The sequence below is a fragment of the Corapipo altera genome, unplaced genomic scaffold (assembly GCF_003945725.1).
Source record: "Corapipo altera isolate COAL_440 unplaced genomic scaffold, ASM394572v1 48b, whole genome shotgun sequence".
Classification (NCBI taxonomy): Eukaryota; Metazoa; Chordata; class Aves; order Passeriformes; family Pipridae; genus Corapipo; species Corapipo altera.
The window spans coordinates 10,675,568-10,698,103 of record NW_020884884.1 but is presented as its reverse complement, the minus strand read 5'-3'; the positions used below and the strand labels follow the sequence as shown (position 1 = coordinate 10,698,103).

Below are 22,536 nucleotides of genomic sequence, written 5' to 3'. Positions count from 1 at the left end.
GGACACACAACCTCTTAAGTCACCATTATGACTTAAAGCAACTTGCATCAGCAGGAACTGAGGCATTAGTATTAAATAGTTATTTGTTAGCTGTATGAAATGAGTCGATGGATGTTAGTCTAATGAAGAATTGCCTACTTCATCTATAACAATTAGTCTTCTCTCTTCCCATGCAAGCAACTGGACTGGATAAACATGATGAACTGGAGCTATCCTTGTTTTGTAACCGTATTTTGTAAACATTCAGCAAGGAGATATAGACAACAATTGTGGCAGATTTCTGCTTGTCTTCTACTGTTTCTCTGTCTCACAACTCTCTGTAGAATGCTCTGAGATGCTTCTTTTGGGGATTCTGTTCCATCATATTTTGGCTCTTGAGGTACCTGAGAAGAAGAATGTGTCCTCGTTGACTATTGAAATGTATTGCAAGATACGGAAATGTTTCTCCTGCTTTAGGTATTTGGCCCTGGAATGATGATGATGCAATTCAGCATTTATTCTTCATCAGCCAAAAATATCCATTTTCTAAGGATTCATAGGGCAAAAAAGTCCACCAGCTAATGCTGGTATTTAAGAGTTCTTAGCTGACCTGTCTTGCTTTATGGTGCTAATCTGGGAGGTGCTTTCCAGAGGTGCTGGAACCTTTCTGAAATCAGATAATTTTGCAACCTTACCAGCTTTTGGAAACCCCTTTGGTATAAGGGTTTCTTAAAATGAAATCCATGACTGCTATGAAGAGCTCTTTAGTGAACTTGATGGCAACATAGTAATGCAGGTCCCATTCAGCAAAATATTCCGAAGTCTATCTGCATTCATTGCTAAAGGGTTTAAGTACATGAGAGAGTTAAGGATAGATCTGAAGAATGTTGCTGAAACAAAGCCTGTCTGAAACCTCTGATTTCATATGAAAAAAAAAGAAGTTAAGGAGAAAACCAGTGACAGGAACTGTGAATATCTGTATTTCCCATTAGAAAACTGCTTCCATTGATCAAGATCTAAATTTGGTTGAAACTGCAGTTCAAAGATGGGTGATTGCTGGCACGGTTTCATTCAAGATGTTAAATCTTACTGACTGCATTGGCCCAGGATACATCAGCACCTCACTGACTGCATGAGAAATCAAAGATGTTGTAGACTGTCAGATCAATAAGTGGTGTTTTCCTCTGGATCAATATTGAAGTCAACACCCTAGATTAGGGGTTTACACAGTAAGAACAGAAGGAAATTGTGACCACTTGTGGCTTGTGATAGGTTTGGAATATAAATAAGTAGGTTATGACATTGGACAAGGGTAACTGTGATCAGAACTATTACATGCATACAGTGCCTGTGTCACAAGTAGGTGTATGACAGGGCTCATTCCCCAGTAGATACCCTTATGTCAGTGTTAGATCAGTGTTCAGCTGGCGGAGGGTGGTGAGAGGTATCTCGTTTTTTCTACAGTAAACAAAGTATTGCAAAGGAGAGCTAGACTCTGGTTACCATACAAAACAAGTGCCACATTTATTGATGTCAGCTGATATGCTCCCAGAAATGAAAGACCATCAGTGAAAGTCTGGAGGGAGATGCAACTCATTGCATACTACAGAGCTGCCCAGAAGGCCAAAGCTTTCTGACCACATTCCCTTTATGCACATTTGAAGATCGAAGTGTAAGGGCAGTCAAAGTTGAAGCACTCAGCCTAGGTAACCCAAAATTCATTGCACTTGGGACTGCCTATCTGGCTATTGAAAAACAGCGAGCCTGTCAGCTTGCCTGAGTAATCTTGGAAGTTTCTTGGATTTTTAATTACCCTGGAAAAGTTGTGTGCACAGGCCCATTACACACAGTGTAAAATTAAGTATTGACTCTGGGTGTGGGCTACAGAAATGAGGGAGGGGTGCACAATGAACTCCGAAATACCTAAGCTTTGCGGGGGGATGTTGCTGAAGAGGTCAGCTAAATATTGGGACTAGGCATTCCCTTGTTTTAGTCTACAAGGAATAGGTTGATAGCAGCCTAGTTCTAAACAGGCCATCTGCTTACAAACATTACCATGTCTGGGTTTTCAGCTGTTTTAGGTGCTAAGCACTGTAATAGGAGCTAAACTTATGGTTCCAGATTAATTACTGAACTTGAGTAAAATCAGTGTTCAAGTTCGATTCGGTGTTGATTTTCTCACCAAAATGTGATTTGATCAAGTAATTTGTTCACAGCAACATAAGTATTGTACTGTGTCCTCACTCAACATTTCTGGTACCTGCAACTTGATTTAAGGTGTCTGAAGAATGCTAATGTTGATCTCTCAATACGGGTGTTTCTTTCACTCACTAGTTGTCCTTCTTTACAGGCACTTACCAGCCCAAGCAAGAAATCTCCTGAGACTTATGAAAACTGATGATGTAAGTTGTTTGGAACTCCTTTAATCTTACAGTATGAATAGAAATAGGTGTTGATCACATGAAGGATTCACCTGCAATGACACCTCATGCATATCATAAAGTCAAAGAAATTCATGCTCATTATTTTCTTCTTTATTGCACAGAGAATTGACTTCAGTGCTGACTGGAAGATCATAACTGTGTTTATTGGAGCAAATGATTTGTGCAACTCTTGCAAAGACCCTGTGAGTAGTAGAACTGGTGAACTGAAACTGTAGTGGGACTGTGGTGCCAATGTAGAATCACATCAAGGGAAATCTATGGATCCTTAGCGGCCTTCACAGAGATAACATGAGTTATATATGGTCTGCTGTATGTTTTGATGGGGGTTGTTGCTGACAGTACCGTGATATAAAATGTAACCAGCAATAGAGTAGGATGGTTCTGTTTTCTCTGGCTTACTCCAGGGTCAGAACCACTATCTTTGCTACTGTCTTTTGACATGAGCAAAAAATGGAAGGGAAGAAAAGCTTCACTCTTCTGATGCGGAAATTGCTCTGCTGCTAGCATGGCCTCTTTAGACATCCAAGAATGGTAGTGGTAGTTCAAAGCAGTACAGTCCTACAGTGGTCATCACCCCATAACTCAGAGCTAGGGACGTGCTAGGAACAGGTAAAGAGGACTTGCTGCAGTGTTCAGTCTTACTTGAAGTTTATGCTTCTGTGGATTGTGGAGAAGCCTTTAGGGCTGCCATAAGGAGATCTTGGGAGTTGAGTGGGCAGGTGGCAGGGAGAGGCCACCTTTCACTGCCAGCTCTCACTTTCTTGCCTTTACTGCTAACTTCTCATGAGCATTTTCAATTCTCCTGCAACCCCTTCTGCTTGCAAAATTTACTATTTCTGCACAAGTCTTGCTAGGCATCTTTGCTGTTGCTGCCAAGTTTTATAACTTTATTTATAGCGATGACCTTGACTAGCAATGATTTCACCTAATTTTATGAAAGCTTATCAGCTGACTGTGAGCACACTTATGAGGGCTTGTTTTATGCTGTTCATCATGCATTCAGATTGGGTTCCTTCCTGCATTTTTACATGAAGGGCCCAGTGGAGCTGGGTTAAATATACTGCTGCTCAAGAAAGTTTATTTTAAATCCAAAATTTCACCAAACCTTTCTACATTTTAGATTGATATGCCTAAAATCCCTGATCTCTAGAAAGAAGCAAGAACATTCTACTAACCACAGTATTGTATGGCAGAAAAGGAAGTGAATTACTGTGATTCTCCAGCCTCCCAACCTAAATGCCTTAGCAGTAATCTCTTCTATTTCTATCAGGAACACTACTCAGCTGAGAATTACATCAAAAGGATCCAAGAAACTCTTGATATTCTTCACAAGGAGGCAAGTGCTGACTGACTGATATTTGTTTGATTTTGTGTTTGTTTTCTTTTTTCCATTCTGGTACCAAACATACACCATTGACTTCTACTAAAACATTTTCTTTTTTCTTGTCTGTCTACAAGTAGTGAGTGCAATCTGAAATGACAGTAACACTGAACAATGGTGTAGGAAAAGGATCAAAAGCTGAGTTGGGGGAATGTGGTGGTGGTGGTGCGGAGGTCGTTGATTTTCATTCTTTTTAATTATTTTTTTTCCTTCCAACAGTGGAGAAAGGGAAGGGGTGTCAAATGGTTGGACTTCAGGGTAAAATAAATGCACTGTGGGCTTTGTAACCAGTTTCTTCTAAGCTAAAGTCTGACTTACCTTTCAGGTTCCAAAAGCTCTAGTGAGTCTGGTTGACGTGGTAGATGTCCTCTCTCTGAGACAGTTATTTGTGGATACTCAAGTTCAGTGCCCAACTTACTTAGCAGAGTAAGGCTTATTTAACTTCCTTTTGTTCCTGAGCTTACTGCTCATGATGATAAATCATGTTCTTATTCTATACTTCTCTCATAATTTGAATTAATGTTCAAAGGTAGCAGCACAGTCCTATGGACTTCCCATGCTGTGCTTACATCATGACCCTGCCTGATGGCATTTCCTTCTCTTGGCTTTGACCCAAGTGTTGTGGGAAGACCTGTGTATTTTTCATATCTAGAACTGTCCATAATGTACACCTCACTGAGCTAGGATTAAATTTTCTGATACAGGGTTCTTCAAGATGGGGTTGAAGTCCACAAACATTTGCATTTGCATGCCTTCTGTGGGAACCTGAAGTATTTGAGAGTAGACGGGTTTCTCCTGTTTCAGAGGCTTTAGTGCAATGGGTAATTTGCATTATTTGCTGACCTTTTAGACAGGGACAAATTCTCTGTCTTGGGAATGCAAAAGAAATTGTTGATTGGAAATGTATCAGCTCAGAGGTAACACAGACAGTACATTTCAAAGACCTGTTTTCTAGTTCCAGGGGAACTGATGAGCAGCTCTGTCAGTCTGCAGGGCCTTTGGATTCCAGGATGTAATTAATGCAACAAACTATCCTCTGTGCCATGTGCATTACTTCGATATAACTGGGTGTGAACAAAAATTACTTAGAGTAGTATCATTGATGTGACACAGAAAATAAGACTAAGGGTTGAAATCACAATAGCAAGAACGATAAGATGTTTTCACAGAAACATGACTGTATGGGTTTCCTTATTACTCCCATGACATGAGGGCATTGGGTGGCAAAGGGAGACATCTGCATTATCAGATATCTAACTCTCTCTGTTCCCATTTTCTCTCCCACAGTTATCTGTGTAGCTGTGTTTTCACAGGAGAAGAAAACTCGGAAAATTTAACGATGGTGAGGGAAGCCACCAGAGCTTACCAGGTATGTTTATCAAGAGTGATACAGTTACTTTATTTCCAGTTGAGGTGAGATCTTGATTACCAAGCAACATATCATGTCAGTATTTTACACAAATGAGCCCTATGAACTAAGCAGGAGGTTATTTGAAGCTATCCAAAACACCGTGTGACCAAAACTAGCAGCAGAACTCTGCAGAAAAGTTCAGTTTCCTAGCAGAGAAAAAAATAGGTGCTAGTTTAACCACCAAAATCCTATCCCTGACAAACTGTTGCAGTATTCTGTTCCACCCTTCTCAGCCACGTTGCAAGGCACACCTTTTGCCAACATCTGTGGCTATTTCAGTTTACAAGTAAAACTTCCTTTTTATTCTCAGGCTTTCAAAAAAACAAACCAAACAAACCAGTTATGATGCAGAGATGTTTCTGGAGTATCGGTTGTGGTTTTTTGTTTCTTGCAGCTTGGCATTCAGAGACTAATAGAGTCTGGCAGATATGACACTCATGAAAATTTCACGGTGGTCATCCAACCTTTCCTCCAAAATGTGGAGATTCCTCTAAGTCAGGTATGGTATAAAGTGACTTCTCTGTTTAAAGGACTGAGTGTGAGTATCTAACCTGTAGAGACTATATGCAAAATAGTGCCTTTCTTATTAGAACTTGTTGCTTTTTGGGATAGTACAACAGATTTCTTCATATCATTCTTAGTTTTCCATATTATGCTGTTGAGATCAATTACTGTTTTGGAAAATGAATCAAAACCTGATTTAAGAGGTTTGTTTGTGTATGTTCTTAAGGATACATAAATATTTTTCTTTCTGAAAATGCAATATATTTAATAATAAAAACCAGAGTTATTAAGTTACAGTACTTATAGCAACACAGCGGAATTGCTCAGTGGAGACTACAGCATCAGCTCCCCTTCATGTCCCATAACTCATTCTTCTGTGTCTGATAGAAAGAGAAGTTTGCCTATGATCTGATGGGAAAAAAAAAAAAAAAGGTAGTTTTATATAGTCCATATGTATATGTTTATGTATGTTTCAGTTCCTTGAATGGCAAGTTCCAGTAAACTATAAATCTAGTAAAAGTCTCAAACGTTCTCTAAAACTGAAACTGCATTTGCTAAGTTTCATATTCACCTGCACTTCCTCATCTCACCTGGAACTAAGAGCAGGTGGGACATAATACTGAGCTGAGACTACTCTGGTATAATTGAACAGGGCTAATCCTGAAAATGTTCACAATATCTAGTGAAAGTCTGAAAAGTCCAGATGCTGCTACAGACAAATTTGGAAAACTTACTGAAAGCTTCACAGGAAAAAACAGACCTCTTTTTTTTTTTTTTTTTTGTGTGTGTGTGTGAAGCTGGTGCCTGCGAAAAAAGTCATCCCCAGGGATTTTGGTACTGAGCATAGGGAACACAGAAATCAAAACAGAAGAAGCAAAATATTTGTGAACTTTTTTATGGTCTCACAAGCATTAGTTCAGGTTTTAAGAAAGTTCAAGATGCTGTTTTTCCTTTTTATCTCACGTAATGTTCAGATGTTCCTGAACTGAAAACTCTGTCTCCAAACTTGGCAAAAGATATGATATAGATGTATATTTTGGCAGTAGGTCTCTAAAAAGCAAATCCAACCACCACAAATCAAGACCTGCTCAAGTTTTGAGGAAGGACTGCTCTGACCAAAAAAGTTATGTCAGTCATCTCTGGCCCTAGTCTCAGTACTTGTGTGAAAACCAAGATATTTGTGTTAAAGTACAGCTTTGCTCAGAATGGAGACTGCACTGGTGTACTCCATCAGCCTGGCTGCTTTCCATTGAACAATTACTTGCTTCTTACTCCTTTTAAAACTCACAGCTGTGTAAAAGCAGTTGGGCTCTGTTCCTTCTGCTAAAGCCTCATAACATGCTTGTTACCATGTAAAGGTACTGCAGAGCATAATGGTGCCTGTTGCCTGTGGTACCAGTTCTGATGACATGCAGAGGAGAGAAACCCATCCTTATTTCAGAACCTGAAGAGGAACTGCACACGTAACTGAAAATGGTGGGTTTGCTGCTTCTGGGTGGATCTGCCCATGGAGGCACATAATTATCTCTAGCTAAGTGTTTCTGTAGCTCATGGATCTGCTGAAGTACAGTTTGTATCACCAGATCATCATGGGCCTTTCTGCAATGGAGCAAGGAGAACAAGTAGCTTTAATGTCTCATTACTGACTCTCATTCGGTCTCAGCAATCCCAAGCTGGAACTATGTGGATTTTTCTACACTCCAATGTCCTTTATGCTTTCATTTGTAGGATGGGCATCCAGATGTCTCCTACTTTTCACCTGACTGCTTCCATCCAAGCCAGAAGGGCCATTCTCAGCTTGCCAAGGCTCTCTGGAATGCCATGGTAAGGTGACAGGCTCTGCACATAACGCAGTCTTTACCAAGACCTGACTACCATTAAAATGATCTCTGCAATAAGCATTGCAATTAAGGCCTGGATAGCACTGGACCTGGTGTTTATATCTTCTTAGCTAGTCAAATACCTTCTGATTTCAACACTGCTCTCAGCCTAGAATCTCCTGGTTCTTAAAGTGTGTGGGGAGGAAAGGGGTGCTGTAAGTGCATGATCGCAGTCATTCGTGACTTCAGCTGAGCAACTTCAAGTCTACTTCACCCGCTGTCATGCAAGGCAGGATAGCATTTAATAAGAATGATGTTTCTATGGGCTGGGATGTGAAACCACCAAATAAAGAATTGTAACTGCATACGTCAGTTTAAAATGGGTTACTTAGAAGTTTGTTTTAAATCTATGTGTTGTGAATGTCTCATTAAGAATCGAAGTGGCTTTAATTCAGTTCAGTTTTACTACTTTTGGAAATGAGTAAAGTTCCATAAAAATAAGTCATTAAAGGTTGCTTAAGTAAACCCATTTTACTTAGCATTGCAGTGCAGGGGGATGACACATGCAGTTGGAGGCAGTATCTTAGATCCTGAATATAATTTCTATATACTTTGGGGTAATATCTTAACAGCTGACATGATTGCTTGCAATCATCAAGCAGTACCTCTAATTAGATTTGGTTTTATCTTCTGCACATAAACAGCCTTTTGTTGGAGATGCCATCGTGCAGCTTAGCTATAAAAAAAGAGGCACTCTTAACCATCTTTTGTGCAAGAGAAGAGAGTTTATGACCTTGCTTTCTGGCGAAATTCCAAGGTACTTCATGTGCCTGCCAAAATCCTCCAGGAGTTTAAACTGATCCCACTGTAGCTTTCCACTTCCCATTTTAAGCTTCTTTCTAGAGTTGCTCTTTTGTTATGCAGTTGCCATGTTCTTTCTGAGAAGTAGTTGCATTTCAACCTTGGGTAAATCAAAGTCTGTGAATACAGAGAGCTTTATATAGATGTGACAGGTATATTTAGTTTGGTTTGGATTGGAATTGTTATACAAGTTTAAGATGAGCTGACACAGTTATAGAATAGATTCTTTTGTCTTTGTTTCCAGTTACAGCCTGTAGGCCAGAAAGCTGACTCATTTGATTTCGCGGCTGACATCGTCCTTGGCTGTCCAGCTCAGGTAAATATACCCACATCATGGAAGCTGGCTATCAGGAGGCTGCGCGTGCTTGTACTTGCTGCAGAGAGCAGAGGTTCGGTATATCTGGAACAAGTTTACTTAAAGCTTTGTTCTCTGCTTACCTCTGAGTGGCAGGTGCTCTCATGTACCTGCTTTGGTGTCCTGTTGCCCTTTTGCTGTGCCATGAATACTGATTGACAACATGCTGATTTGTGTGTTTTCAGTTGTAGCAGAGGTTGTGTTTTGTTGTTTGTGAAATACAGAGGCAACTAAAGCAGCAAAAATGAGAATATGCTGCATTAACTTTCCTATCCAAATCAACGGGGTTTGGGCACCACAGGAGCTTTGAAAAATCCAGATTTTGTTATTTCTTGAATTAGTAGCAGGTTGGTTTTCCTGGTCTGATCCATAGCAGGGATACTTCAGACTCTTTGGAAGCTGCTTCTGTAGTTACAAAACAAGCTGCTGAACTCACAGTACAGTTGCTAGGTATCAGCACATGGAAATGACCACTGCAGGCAGTGATAATTGGCTCCCTTTCTTCAGCAGTTTCAACAAGGAGGCTGAAGAACTGAATAGACCAGGGAGCTGAGTTGCTCTCTCAGTTCTGGAGACAGCTGTTCAAGTTATATGGAAGGATTTTGTCCATATTGGGTCCCTCCTGTCAGAAAAAGATTATCTACTGAGTTATTAATCAGCATGTTTCAGAAGTCCTCATATTCACTCAAATTGATCACACTTCCTTTACCCGGTAATCTTTCCAGGTATCTTAAATTGTAAGCAACTTCTTCAGATGGCAAATAATGTGGATTTTATACTTCTTTCCCTTCATCCACTCTTATTCAAAGATGTTGCTGTTCAGAAGTAGGCAAAGAAAAGTTTTATATCCCTTGAAGAGCTATATCCCTATGAAAAGCCATTGTTTGCAGAAATGGTAAGCCCACAGTGCTTTAAAAAAGTCATTGATAGAAGTGCCAGTAGCTATGGAAATTTATTTGTTTGAGGCAACTTCACGTACAATAAAAGCTTGCCTTGTAATTTTAGTGATTTTTAAGACCTCCTTATGCAGACACTGGAATTTTTCTTAATTGCGATAAGTGAGCATCCAGGTGAGATTTTTTAGCTTATAAAATGTACATGTCTTCCTCAATGCATGCTGCATTGGTAGGGCAAAAAAATAACTAAGCAATCTCTACAGCCTCTCTTAGAGGAAAGAATGATCTTTTCAGTAAGTAATCTTTCATCTCCCTTCTGCTGACACAGAAGATCTGCCCAGGTTTGTCTAGACTTTACATCAATGTCTCTTGAAAGGACTAAACAACCTTTAAAGTCTAATTGTGGAAGGTTAGGAGAGGAAAATGTTAAACCGCAGTTGGCATCTGGCATATGTAATTTCTGCCATAAGGTTCTAAACACAAATTTTAAGTTTAAAGGAAAGAGCATGGTTTCAAAATCCAGATTCCAATTTTGCAACTCAGGCAGTTACTTTCTTGGTGATATGATGCCTTGATATCACTTGCTATGGTTTGTGCTATGTGCTTATTGCCTAATTTCTGTTATTTCTCTTATTTTTGTTTCCTCTTTCCCCAGAACAAGCCATTCCTGGGAACATACAAGAATAGCAACTACACACCTGTGGAGCCCACTAGTGAGCCAATAGAGGTGATTGTTGCATCTTTTGCTACATTTTAGGCAAACTATGCAAAGCTGCATCTGGTGGCTGTTAACACATCATACTGAATTTATAGATTACATAAACTATTACCAATTTTTGAAAAGGGAAATCTGTCTTGCATCGTGGTTTTTCCTGTGTAAACAAATGTTTACCTAAAAACCAAACAAAATGAATCATATTATTGGTGCAGTTGTATAGGTAAGTAACCTGGAATGCATCATTAATTCAGATAGGAAGTTCCACACACCTTATGGAGAAGTTAGCCTAGAATCTAACCCCAAACAGAGTTCAGGAGGTGTGTGGATCATACTCTCAGGTGTGTGGTGTAACTAAATCCTAGGGATGGTTCTGTGCAGGGTCAGGAGTTGGACTCGATGATCTTTGTGGATCCCTTCCAACCCAGCATATTCTGTGATTCTGTGATCTGAGGAAGGTTTTGTTATTCTGTTCTTGAGCCACTGTACTTCCATATACTCAAGTAAGCTTAACCTGTAGAGGGCAGTCACCTTTACATATTGAAAATGTGGCTGAATACAAAGGTGATAGGAATCCCATTTTCAAAGGGACTCAATTTCCACCATGACTGAGCAATTACCACGAGGTAGATTAAACAAGCTGCAGAAACAAACTTTGTGTGTAGGACTTGAAGAAATGGAGTCATTCTTTATTGGTAGTCAAAATGGGCTGGGATAGTTTGGCTTACTGGGTGTCCTCATGACTAGCCCAATTATCAAAATCTGTGTGTGCCTTGAGGATTACAAAGAGCAACAGTTACTGTTTTAGCAAGCTATAGTTTGCAGGATTGCAATGGAATTTTTATCTGTAGAGCTAGAGTTATACTTTTAGTAGGTTATTCTTGCACTTCCACGAAATCTCAACAGCAACAGCTTTTGAAGTGATAAAGGAAAGGAACAGCAGAGAAGGAGTAAAGGAACAGTTTCCTCTCTGATCTAAAAATAAGCCCAGCTGTCTTTTCTAGCCTCTGCAACCAGACTTCAATGGCTGATAGAGGAGACTATTACACAATTTTTTGCAAGAATAGATGAATTCGTTGTGATGGTTTTTTACCCAAGCCATGCTTTCTGGTCCATGTAGTTTTACTCTGAATGGCAGAATTGTGCAATCACAGAATAATTGAGGTTGGAAGGGACCTCAGGACATCCCTTGTCTGACCTCCTGCTTCAAGCAGGGCTGGCCCTTAGATCAGTGTAAGCAACTGTCTTTGCTCTGGCAGGGACTGGCCATTATAACAATTGTAATTTTTCCTTTGCTGCCTTCTTAGCTAGTATTGTTCTCATTACCAAAAGCACGGGTGGCACATTTCTCTGCTACCTCTGCTGGTGAACCAAGATGTTCTGCCATGTGTGGTTGATTCAATTTCTTCGGTTGCTGGAATACACATAATAACTATTATATTACTTATATAAATGTATGGTAAAGTACAATTATTTAGAGCCTGACAGTTTTCTTTACTGAAACTTTTAAAACTTCAAAGTTTTTTCAGGGAAAGCAAGCCCTTTTTGAAAGTTTCTGGGAAAAGAATAGGTTCCTAGCAAAGTACATGGGGAATGATAATATAGTAATAGAATCATTAAGGTTGGAAAAGACATTCAAGATCATCAAGTTCAAACTTTTACCATGCCCAGTAAACCATATTGCAAAGTTCCAGGTCTACTTTGTTTTTTGGACACTTCCAGGGATAGTGACTCCACCACTACCCTGGGGAGACTGTTCCAGTGCTTGAGCACTCTTTCAGTGAAGAAATTTTTCCTAATATCTAACCTAAACCTGATGCAACTTAAGGCCGTTTGCCCTTGTCCTTTTGCATGTTACCTGGGAGAAGAGGCCAACTCCCACCTCATCACAATCTTCTTTCAGGTAGTTGTAGAGAGCATTAAGGTTTCTCCTGAGCCTCCTTTTCTCCAGACTAAACAACCCCAGTTCTCTCAGCCACACCTCATAGGACTTAAGTTTCAGTCCCTTCACTGGCTAATATAATAATACATTAATAATATAGTACATTAATATAACATTATAACTTTGCAGAGGATTTTATTGTTTGTTTGTTTTTTGGTATTTCGTTGGGGGTTTTTTTTTGCATCTGATATCTTTCAAGACAAAGCAAGACTTCAAACCTGGAGCCCCTACCTTCTAGGTCATGGACAAAATCTCCAGGCTGTAGAGAGAAGAAAAAATAATCCTCCTTATGGAACTTTGTCATAAGCAATATTTGGTGATGAAGTGTTTTGCCTTTGGAAAAATGTTATGCTTTGGCTAGAAAATGTCAGCAAAAGTAATTATTGTTTGGCTAGTATTCCACTAAGAGGAGGAATGTTGAGCTATATAGGTACCAAACTGGGATCTGTGTCTTAACTCGGTTTTGCCCTTCACTGTACAACTAAATCATATATGGATTCTGTGTTATCTTTTAACCACAAGGTGAAACAATTTTGTAACTTGCCATTTCAGAATTGGGGCAGTGAGCTATCGTGTCCTGAACAGTCTCCATCTAGTCATGTCCCAACATCAGGTGAGAAAGAACTCCTAAGCTAAAATCAAAAATAGGAAGGATTTAATCTTTTGTTTTTAAAAACAGTAAGATGTTGAAGTGGCACATCCTAGGTGGAAAGTAAACAATAAAAGCTGGTATACTTAGCAGCAAAGGAAAAAAGTCTGTCTTGCCATACACAGTAAGTTCTGCATGACAGCAGGTGTGCTCTCTGTGGATAAATGTGATCACATTTATCATACTCATGTATCATTTATCATACAGCAACGTGGCAGATTAAAATTACCTAGGAAGGTTAGTGTTTCAGCAAGCTGGAAACTGTACAAATATTGCATGTATTTGGAAGGCTTTACAGGGAGATTTTTAATTAAAATATATTGATCTATGATCCAAACATGTAAGCCAGTTAAAAGAGATGAAATATTTGCATCTGCAAACATATCTAAACTGTTTCCATTTTTTCCTAAGCTCTTTTAAATTCCAGCTTTCCATGTTAGTTCAGTACACTGATGCAAGCAAAGACAAGAAGGCATAAGCCTTTTGCCTAGCTGACAGACAGAACTTGAATCTCATTCTCCCTAAAAATGCCATCAGATTGGAACCTAAGACTTGCATCTTTACTCTGTTAAACAGTATCTCGTCAGTTGTCAATTATCCTGCTTTTATTCTCCTACTGTTTTTTAGTACATGAGCTACGACCTGCTGACATCAGAGTCATAGGAGCACTGGGAGATTCCCTGACTGTGAGTACTGCAGCATTCCCATGTTTAGAATGAAAAGAGCAATTGTCAGTTTCTACTTAGATGTTGTCACATCAGGCATCATCAGATAGAAAGTAAATTGCTTTGGCTCGGCAAAGCAAAACTCAGCTACCTGGTTCCCTTTGCAAAGAAATAGCCTGAAGGGATATGAGTGACACTGGCAATTGTGTAATCTGGTAATGAATAATTCAGGCCAGGACAGAAATGGGATCCCATTCTCTATTGCACACAGTTTATTCAAGTGTTTTTGAAAATGGAAGTGGCTGCCTTATAGGAATAGTCTTTTCTGACATAAAAAAAAAGACGGAAGCAATTGGAATTTTTTGTGCAATGAGAGATTTTGCTGAAAATTCCCATGAAAATAATTGATTGCACAATGAAGTGCTTCTCACTTGAGATAATTCTAAAACGTCTATATTTCAGAATTTTGCTTTCAGATGTTGCTTCCGAGATTAGACATCTTTCACTTAAAGCTCTGGTGTATTTCAAGTGCCAAGGAATACAAGCTGAAAAGAAAAAATTAGGCACCAAAAGAAAAAAAAAACCAAACAAAACAACAAAACAAAAAACCCCAGAAAAGAATAGCAGGGAATATGGCAGATGTGCACTGAAGTTTTCTGAGAAAAAGTTCCAGAATTACACAGCACTACAGAATTGTCCTGGCATGGGATGAAAGCAAACATTTGTGTCAACAGTTCCCATGAATTTTAACTCCTGAGCTAAACTGATGCTCATTCTAGCAGCTCCTGTTGAGCTCAGAGGGAGTTGAAGGGACTGAAGCCCTTAAATGATCAGGCTTATTTTCCAGGCTGGTGTGCGTGTCTTCATTATCCATCATGGACCTCCTCATTAGCTTCAAAACTGATTTTGTCTGACCTGATGTAATCCTGGATTTCCCCCCTGCTGCTGAGCTTTGAGCTTTCCTTAGAAGACCTCAGTAAAGACCTACAACTCTCCCTCCTATCCATTGCAACGACTCTTAAACTTAACTGCTTTATTTCCTCCCCCACATCTAGTGCTAGACATGTGCACTAGCACATACCTCTTATTTTAAGAATTTAAATTCTTTCAGTAAGGACTGCACTATGATGCTGGAGGTCTCTGCTTCGAGCTGAGCAAGGCAGAGTCTCATATTGCCATTATTCATGCAGTTCCTATTATTTGCCATTGCCACAGCAAGGTGTGATTAGGGGTTTTATTAAGTGACTTATTTGGGAGGCCAGAAAAAATGACAGAGCATTTCCCACATGTGTACACATGCACACTCTTCTTGCACACAAAGTACATCAGCAGCATTGTGTGCTTTTTAGTGCATAACCATCCCTGGCACAGAGAGACTGTGGCAGCAAAGTCCACTAAGGCATTGATTTTCCTCCTGGTATTTCCCACAAGATCCCTGAATGCAGTGTCTATGGCTGAGTTGGTAGCATGGCTTTTTGAAGAATACAAAATTAAGTGAAACCACTAATAAACGATAAAGCTATAGAAGAACCCCCTGATGGAGGTCTGTCCCAGTCCTGTGAGCTACTCAAATTCATCACAAAGGTCTTTGTTCTGATGGCTTTATGTATTTATTTAATTTCGAAAGATAATAAAGTTCATAGTACAGGAAGGAAGGCTGTTCTCAGTCTGGATGCACTTGGGAGATTAATGAAACTTTGAGCAATTTAGTCATGTCACTGGCTAGAATGCATCTGTTTGACTTCTTAGCACCAATGCACAGTAAAGCAACAGATACGCCAACATGCTTATCTATATTGGCAAAAAAAGGCCTGTCATCAAGCCCTCATCAAGTCTGTATGTTAGACTAGCAGGCTGGATCCAGGAGAGAAAAAATGGATTTTACACAAAGATTTGTTTTCTTGGCAGATTAAAAAGCATCTCCTCTGATTTATTTACAGCTAAAACTGGCTGGGAATTTTTCATCAGTGTTTAGGGCTTTTTTTCCTGGGTTATTAAGTCTCTCAGAATCATCTTTCTTCGAGAAATGCCAGGACGAAGCATTTTCCATCAGAAAAATCCAGACAAATACAAAGCAGTTGATGTTAATCTGGGTCCCAATGGGTTGCTAAAATAGTAGTTTTAAAGCCTTCTGTCCTTGACCTTACACTCTGATCTCCTCCGAAGCTCCTTGGTCTGCCATCTGGATGAGTTGCTTTTGCATATGAGGGGAAGCCTGCAAAATTGAAGCTTGAGAGATGCAGGGCTGCCCAGAGGCCAGTGTGTGGTGACGAATAAGAACACAGAGCATTTATTCTAAAACTGGGATATTGCAAAAGCTTGACCGCTTGCAGAGTAGTGTTACCAAAATTGTTCAGCACTTTCAAAATTTGATGTGTGTCTTACCCAAATTTGTAGAACCTTTTTCCTATTACCATTTTGTAATTGTTCTTTCCATTTTTTCCAGACTGCAGTAGGAGCCAAAGCACCTGACCTAGAAACAGACTGGAGGGGACTTTCCTGGAGGTAAGAATACTCATTTTTGTCTTTCTCTATTTTTGTCCACACAGTTAAAAGTGTGCGGGTCACCTGGTGAAAATGCAGGGGTAGGGTACTGAGAGCAAGTATTTCTTGGTAAGGATTGGAGGAGTCAGGACTGGAAGAGAAAGGGAATGATTCTTGTGGGCTTTTTTGGTATTTGTTTTTGCAATTGTAAAGTGGACAAAGACCATGCACATCAGAGAGTATGAATCTCAATATCCATGCTAAAGTGGAAGGAAACTGCCTGCTTCATATGGGTAGGCATATGGTTTATAAACCTTTGCATGTGTAGACATTCTTTTCTACTCTCTTTCTTCCCCTCTTTGTATTTATCTGTAGGCATAGATTATTTTCGGGAGGGGCTGCCAGAAGTGGTGTAATGGTGTAGTGGCTACGCACACAGACAGCTTTTAAATAGTAGAGGCAGAGGATCTTTTCATAATCAACATTGCAGAGTAGCAGATAGATGGTTAATGAGCATTTCATGTGATCTCTTCTATGCATAACTGCACATAAATGTAGTTTCAGCAAGGTACTGTGGAGCAACTTTAGTGAGGAAATATGCTCTTGTATGGTGGGCATCCCAGCATTTTCATGTGAAAAATCAGTTCTCCAAGTATGCTCTCTTCCCAGCCTGAAGGCATAGCTTCTATCCTAGCTGATGCCCTGCTTTATTTAATGTGAAATATCCTTTCACTACTTTCCCTGAATTCTTGTGGTTTATCTCCTTATTATTTGAAATTAGTGTTTTTGGTGGAGGTTGTTTCTTCCTTCTTAGGCTGCTGTAACAACATATGGTGACAATAGGACAGATGGTTGCAGGATTAACCCTACTTGGTGATCTTGTTCTTTCCCTTTGTAGTATTGGAGGTGACGAGACCCTGGAGATCCAGGCTACTTTACCTAGTGAGTATCATGGAAAATAAGCGTGAGAAAAGCAGAAGTTGAGTATTACACTGCAAGTCTTTTAAGTGGATACTAGGAAACACCTGGAAATGGTCATTCTTTCCTTGCAAACAGTGGGGATATCCATCTTTTGTAAATATGAGCAGTTCATATGAGTCACAGCTGAAACCCAGACTGACCTGATTAGCTGTAGAGTTGATTCAGCCCCTTCACATCACAGGACATGCATGTGATTGTATCATCCTTTTGACCAAAATTATTAGGAATAAATATGCTGAAGGTGACAGAAGTTCATGGCAGTCCTACTCCTCCCTTATTTTGTGCTTTCCAGTGATTGACTGTAATAGCTGTGTGCAAATGAAGGGTTATGAAACAATTAGCAGTCCATCTAGGCAGGGTTGATGATAAGGCTATACTTCTTCCTGATGATTTCAAGTTTCTACATAGCACTGAAAAAAAATCTAAAAATACTATAAATTTCTTGCCCTGGTGTTCTATGTAATTGGTCCCTGTAGTTGCCATAGAAACCATTAAGTGGTCAGTGTGACAATAAATTGGAAAGGACTTGGTTTACAATGGTTGATCTATTTGTGTGTGATCCATGCTGTGAAGCAGTTTGACAATACCTGACACTGCTGGTAATAAAATCTGGTATGCTTTGTCTTGTACCATGCACTGTGTTCAAAGAAAAACAGAAGGCGCAATTCATTTATGCATTATAAATGAGACTTTATAAAGAGGTTTCAGACATCACTACAGGCACAGTATCAAAAACAGTGCTCAGGCATCATGCTTCCCCACTGAGGGTTTCAGTGAAATCTAGAGAAGTGAATAAAATTCATTCTCTACCATAAATATTATTATCTGGGAGAAGTGAGATGTAGATGACCATTTTCAGAGTGTTTGCTTCTGGTATATGAAAGAAAGTAACCATGGATACTCTTTATTACAAATACATTTTAATTCAAGACTGGTGAGTTACCTGGGACCTCTGCATCCCTAAGGCCACCAGACCCCAGTTCCTCAAGTCCATGGAGAGAAATAGTTGCAGTGATGAAATTAAGGCAGTAACTAGAGTCTCCAAAGCAGGTGTGCCTGTAGCTTCTGTAAAGTCACAGTGAATAAGGAGAAAACTCAGGTCCATATTCTCACCACTCGACTGGCTTGTCCTTCTGCAGGAGGCAATGCTGCTGTTTGTGCTGTGAATGGTTAAACAATGTGTTTTTTCTTTTTAAGATATCTTGAAGAAATTCAATCCAAACCTCTTTGGCTTCTCCACTGGCATTTCTAAAGAAACAGCTGGATTCAACGTTGCAGAGAGAAATGCCACAGCGCGGTAAGCACAATCACAAATGAGAAAGGGCAAAGGAGTGAGAACTGATGTAGTGGCAGGTTACCTTTGAGACACATGTCAAGGTTGAGTTAATACTGGTGATCTGCTTGTACCGAGCATATTTCTGTGATCTCATATTTTTGATTGTGGATTTGATTTTTTTTTAAAATTCAATTCAGTGTTTGGGGGATTTGTGTGCCTATTTTTCTAAATCAGAGACAAACTTTCTTTATTTATTTGATTTCTGGCCATAATTTCTGAGCCAATGCCTTAGTTATGCTTCTAATTCTACCAGTACCTTTTTCTGCCCAGTCTTCAGTTTGCAAGTCCCTGATTCACTGCCCCAGGCAATATCTGTAATGAGAAAAAATTCATGTGCATCTCTCATTTATTCCTTGATTTCTGGGAAATGTGGCTCAAACTAACAAATAGAAGGCCACTGCTACACTAATGGCATTAAAAACTACCTCTGTTTGCAGTGCAAAGGAAAATAACAGAATGAGCATCTAGGAATTAATTCCTTTGTCCTCCCAAACTAAAAATCTACTAGTCTGTTAAGAACCAAAATGTGTAAGAGTTTGTATTGCTGTGCAAGGGTTTGTATACACTGTGCCTGCTCCATGGATACTCATGCAATTTGTTTCCAGGACTTTTTGTGATGCCTTTAACAGCCCTTAGATTAGCTACAAGAGAATTTTAGGATAGCTAGCAAAGCCTGTGTAGCTACTAAATATTTCACGGGTGCCCCAAGCAAAGCTGACTCAGCATGATCAATTTTGTTCTGGGAATCCAATACTGTAACTGCATTTGTGTGGGTGCTGGAGAGAGGCAGGGTTTATTGGCTCAAGCATAGTCTTCTTCTGGTACATCAGGAGCTCCTTTCCAGCTGGTGTCTCAGCATGGTTTGTACTTTGGCCTGTGGACGTTGCATCCTGCCCAGAGCTGGACTGGGACTCTCCAGCCTGGCAGTCCCACAATAAAAGCAATATCTTCCAGTCATTAAACAAGACATAGGAATTTAAGGCCAGATCAGAAAGTCTGGTTACATGCCCAGCTTCTGTGTAAGCACCAAACTCCCCTACCAGGTTTTGAAGGGACTAAACTAAATGTCTCTGTGCATCTGAGTGTTAGTGCTTTTTTCCAAACAAAATGCACTTAAGCCAACTCTGAGATGGGAAGAACTCATACCAGTTGCCTGCCATTTGGCAGCCATCCCAGCTGAAGTCCTTTCAGATCAGATTATTCACTTATGCAGCTTGGTCCTTCAATGTTTGCTCATCCTTTTGAGGCATCACTTTCCTCATACTGACTTCTACTGATCCTAAAATTCCCTGAAATGGGGAGTGGGAGATCAAGAAGATGATGTGGGTTTGGAGCACAGATATAAAATCTTCTGTCCTCTCTCTAGCAATATGCCAGCCCAAGCACGTGAATTAGTGGAGCTAATGAGAAGCAGCTCGGTAAGTGGAATTTGGGCAAACCTTCAGTGGTTCTGTGGTCTCTGGGAAATGATTTTAATTGGTGGGATGCTTGAGTCATGAAGAGTGCTTTACTGATGAAAGAAAAGTCAGTGTCCTTGTCTCTGCTGTGCTTTCCAAGGTGAATGTGCCAGATGAATTAGCCTTTAGTAGATTATAATTTACCTATACAAATCCATGCAGATAAGATGCAAATACACAAGGCAGAGACTAATGTAGGGTGCAGTGCAACCAGAAGATGTAAGGATGGTAGTGAGGAAGAGAAGTCTGAAGGTTCTGGTGAGATCACAGGACTGCTTAGTTGAGTAGCAACATTCAAAGTGGAGGTCATAAAGTCTGAATGTGAAATTGGTGGAGCAGGTACCTGCAGACCAATATGAATCACACTATTCACAATACTGGGAAGAGGGACTACTGAAGTCTTTGCGGGAGAATAAGCCATCTGAAACTCTGGTTTTGAGTAGGTGAATAATTAATCAGTGACCAGAAACCTCAGAGTTGGATGAATCCCTATGACATCACAATCTCAATCTTTTAGGGAATTAGTAGGGGATCTAGTATTGTGGACCACTCTCCTGTGCCAACTCCATTGAGGGCTACAAAGGGCACCAAAAGAGTGACTTGCTTTAATTCAGTGGCTGCTGCTGCAGTGTGGGGTGGGGGGAAGAAATCTGTGAAAAACCCAAGGTTGCCCTGCGCCAAGTGTTGGCTGAATTTGCATGGATGACTGTCTGGGTGTGAGCTCTTGGTTCAGGGAGAGCATTCCTTCTAAGAGAATAGGAGTGCCTGGTGCTCCTTGGCTCAGACTGAATGGGAAAGGAAGGTACTGAATAAGCAGGGTTTGTCAAAGCATGTGTTTCTCCATGCCAGCATTCTTGATGGATGCTGCATGCTCACCCCACTGTCAGTTACTCTGCACTACCAATTGTTTGGCAGAGTGAAGGGAGCTGGCGTAGGTCTTCAATAAAATAGAAGAGGATCTAGAACTTTGTTTTATTCACAGCTTTTTATGCATTAAAAAAAAGGGGGGAGGGGGCGTGTCCCTGCCCCACTGCCTCTTCACGAAAGGCTTTCCAAGCAAAGTGCTTGTTTCAAGAAGAGAATTCAGACCTGTGGGTGATTCCCAGGCCCTCCCTCTATTTGTGGGATCCTTTCGCAGATGTTTGTTATGTAAATGCACCACACTAAAAATAGTTGCCTTTGATTCTTTTCTTTGTACTGAACGTTACAAAATGTTTTGATGAGATCCAGCTCTCAGCAGTGCCTATTGTTAGCTTGTAGTGACGTGGATGCTGCAGCTGCCCTTATATGAGCTCAGTGAAGTCACCAGCCTCCTGGACTCTTCTATTTTAATACAGCTGTCTATTCCCCGGGGCACCCCTCGCCCCTCCTGGCCATGGGGTAATACTTGCCCAGCTGGCAGGGATCCCCAGCAGCTCCAGTTCCACAGCTTCATGAGTCACTCCAGCCTCCACTCCCACACTGCTTTATCCCCACGCTGCCTGCAGTGTTCAGCCATGGCTGGCAAATCTCTCCTGTCCATCCCTGTCCTGAAGGTAACTTTCATTTAGCGACACTTGCTGTCACAGACACATTTCCATGCTTGGTTACACTGACAGATCTTGTCTGCTGGAGGGAATTTTCTCAGAAAAGCCAAGGTGAATTGCAGTAGGCTAGCAAACAGTTCACTCTTTTCCCCTGGAGAGATGCTTTTCTTTTGCCCACTTAACTCAGCATACCTCCTTTTTTTTTACCCTACTGTCTGCGCCCCATTTAGCCCTATCTGTGAATGTTACCTCTGTATGCCTAAGCAATGGATGCTACAATCTGTTTGTTTTATGTGCCACTAGAAAATTAACTTCAAGGAAGACTGGAAGCTGATCACTGTCCTTGTTGGAGGCAGCGACCTGTGCCAGTACTGCTTGGACAAGGTTTGTATCTCTGAATTAGGCATGCTTATCCAGGTATTTGGCAGATGACCAGCCGTGGAAATATAGCCTTTCTCTCTCTCAGGGAGTAAAAGTTCCTGTTTGTTTAAAAAGCACTTAATGTCCAGCTCCTTTCATTTGTATTGTATCAGAAACAAGTGCACAGCTTTTAGTACTGGGGCACTGCAGCTCTGGAGAAATGCATTATTTAAAAATAGGAACCTGCCCTATATCCAACAAAATACCAAGAATAAACTCCCTGCTTAACTGGACAAAGCAATCAATGTGATGTCTTAGGAATGTTTTTATGGGACACAAATGAAGCTTTCTGGAAAGCATCTCCACACAATAATTACTGAGGATGCTTCAGTGTGACACTAAAAGAAATAACATCAGTTTATAGAGAAAAAGATGTCTTTTCTCTAGACATCTGTGGTCATCCCCTCTGAAACAGTCTATGTGGCAGACTGGAGGTCTGGACCCCACGTTATTGAAATGACCAGGCACTGTTCTCTGTTTTGCTCTTTTTCCTTTACAGGCTGCTGCCTGAAGCCTTTGTCCCCTCAACTTCACCTCTATAACTATAGTTACAAAGTTGTTTTGCTTATGGGTTTTGTGGGGCCTGACTGCCTTCATCTCAATTTCCCCAGATTGGCAGTTTGGGAAAAAAGGTATCATTCTATTCATAAGGCAACCAAATCTGTTCTGGGCCACATAAAAGACAACACAAAATCCAAAGATGTGATCTA

General features: G+C 40.4%; 1 protein-coding gene across 1 annotated transcript in view; it reads left to right on the top strand.

Annotated features, from left to right (window-relative positions):
- Positions 1–22,536, top strand: part of PLB1 (phospholipase B1) — a 93,475-nt gene that overhangs the window by 61,594 nt on the left and 9,345 nt on the right. The window contains exons 37-52 of the mRNA XM_027641702.1: positions 2,330–2,381; positions 2,525–2,605; positions 3,694–3,759; positions 4,130–4,230; positions 5,092–5,173; positions 5,610–5,714; positions 7,448–7,543; positions 8,645–8,716; positions 10,307–10,378; positions 12,861–12,921; positions 13,585–13,643; positions 16,069–16,127; positions 17,005–17,048; positions 18,285–18,384; positions 19,790–19,841; positions 21,710–21,790. Of these exons, the coding sequence (XP_027497503.1) occupies positions 2,330–2,381; positions 2,525–2,605; positions 3,694–3,759; positions 4,130–4,230; positions 5,092–5,173; positions 5,610–5,714; positions 7,448–7,543; positions 8,645–8,716; positions 10,307–10,378; positions 12,861–12,921; positions 13,585–13,643; positions 16,069–16,127; positions 17,005–17,048; positions 18,285–18,384; positions 19,790–19,841; positions 21,710–21,790 (1,183 nt within the window). The remainder of the gene's footprint in view (positions 1–2,329; positions 2,382–2,524; positions 2,606–3,693; positions 3,760–4,129; positions 4,231–5,091; positions 5,174–5,609; positions 5,715–7,447; positions 7,544–8,644; positions 8,717–10,306; positions 10,379–12,860; positions 12,922–13,584; positions 13,644–16,068; positions 16,128–17,004; positions 17,049–18,284; positions 18,385–19,789; positions 19,842–21,709; positions 21,791–22,536) is intronic.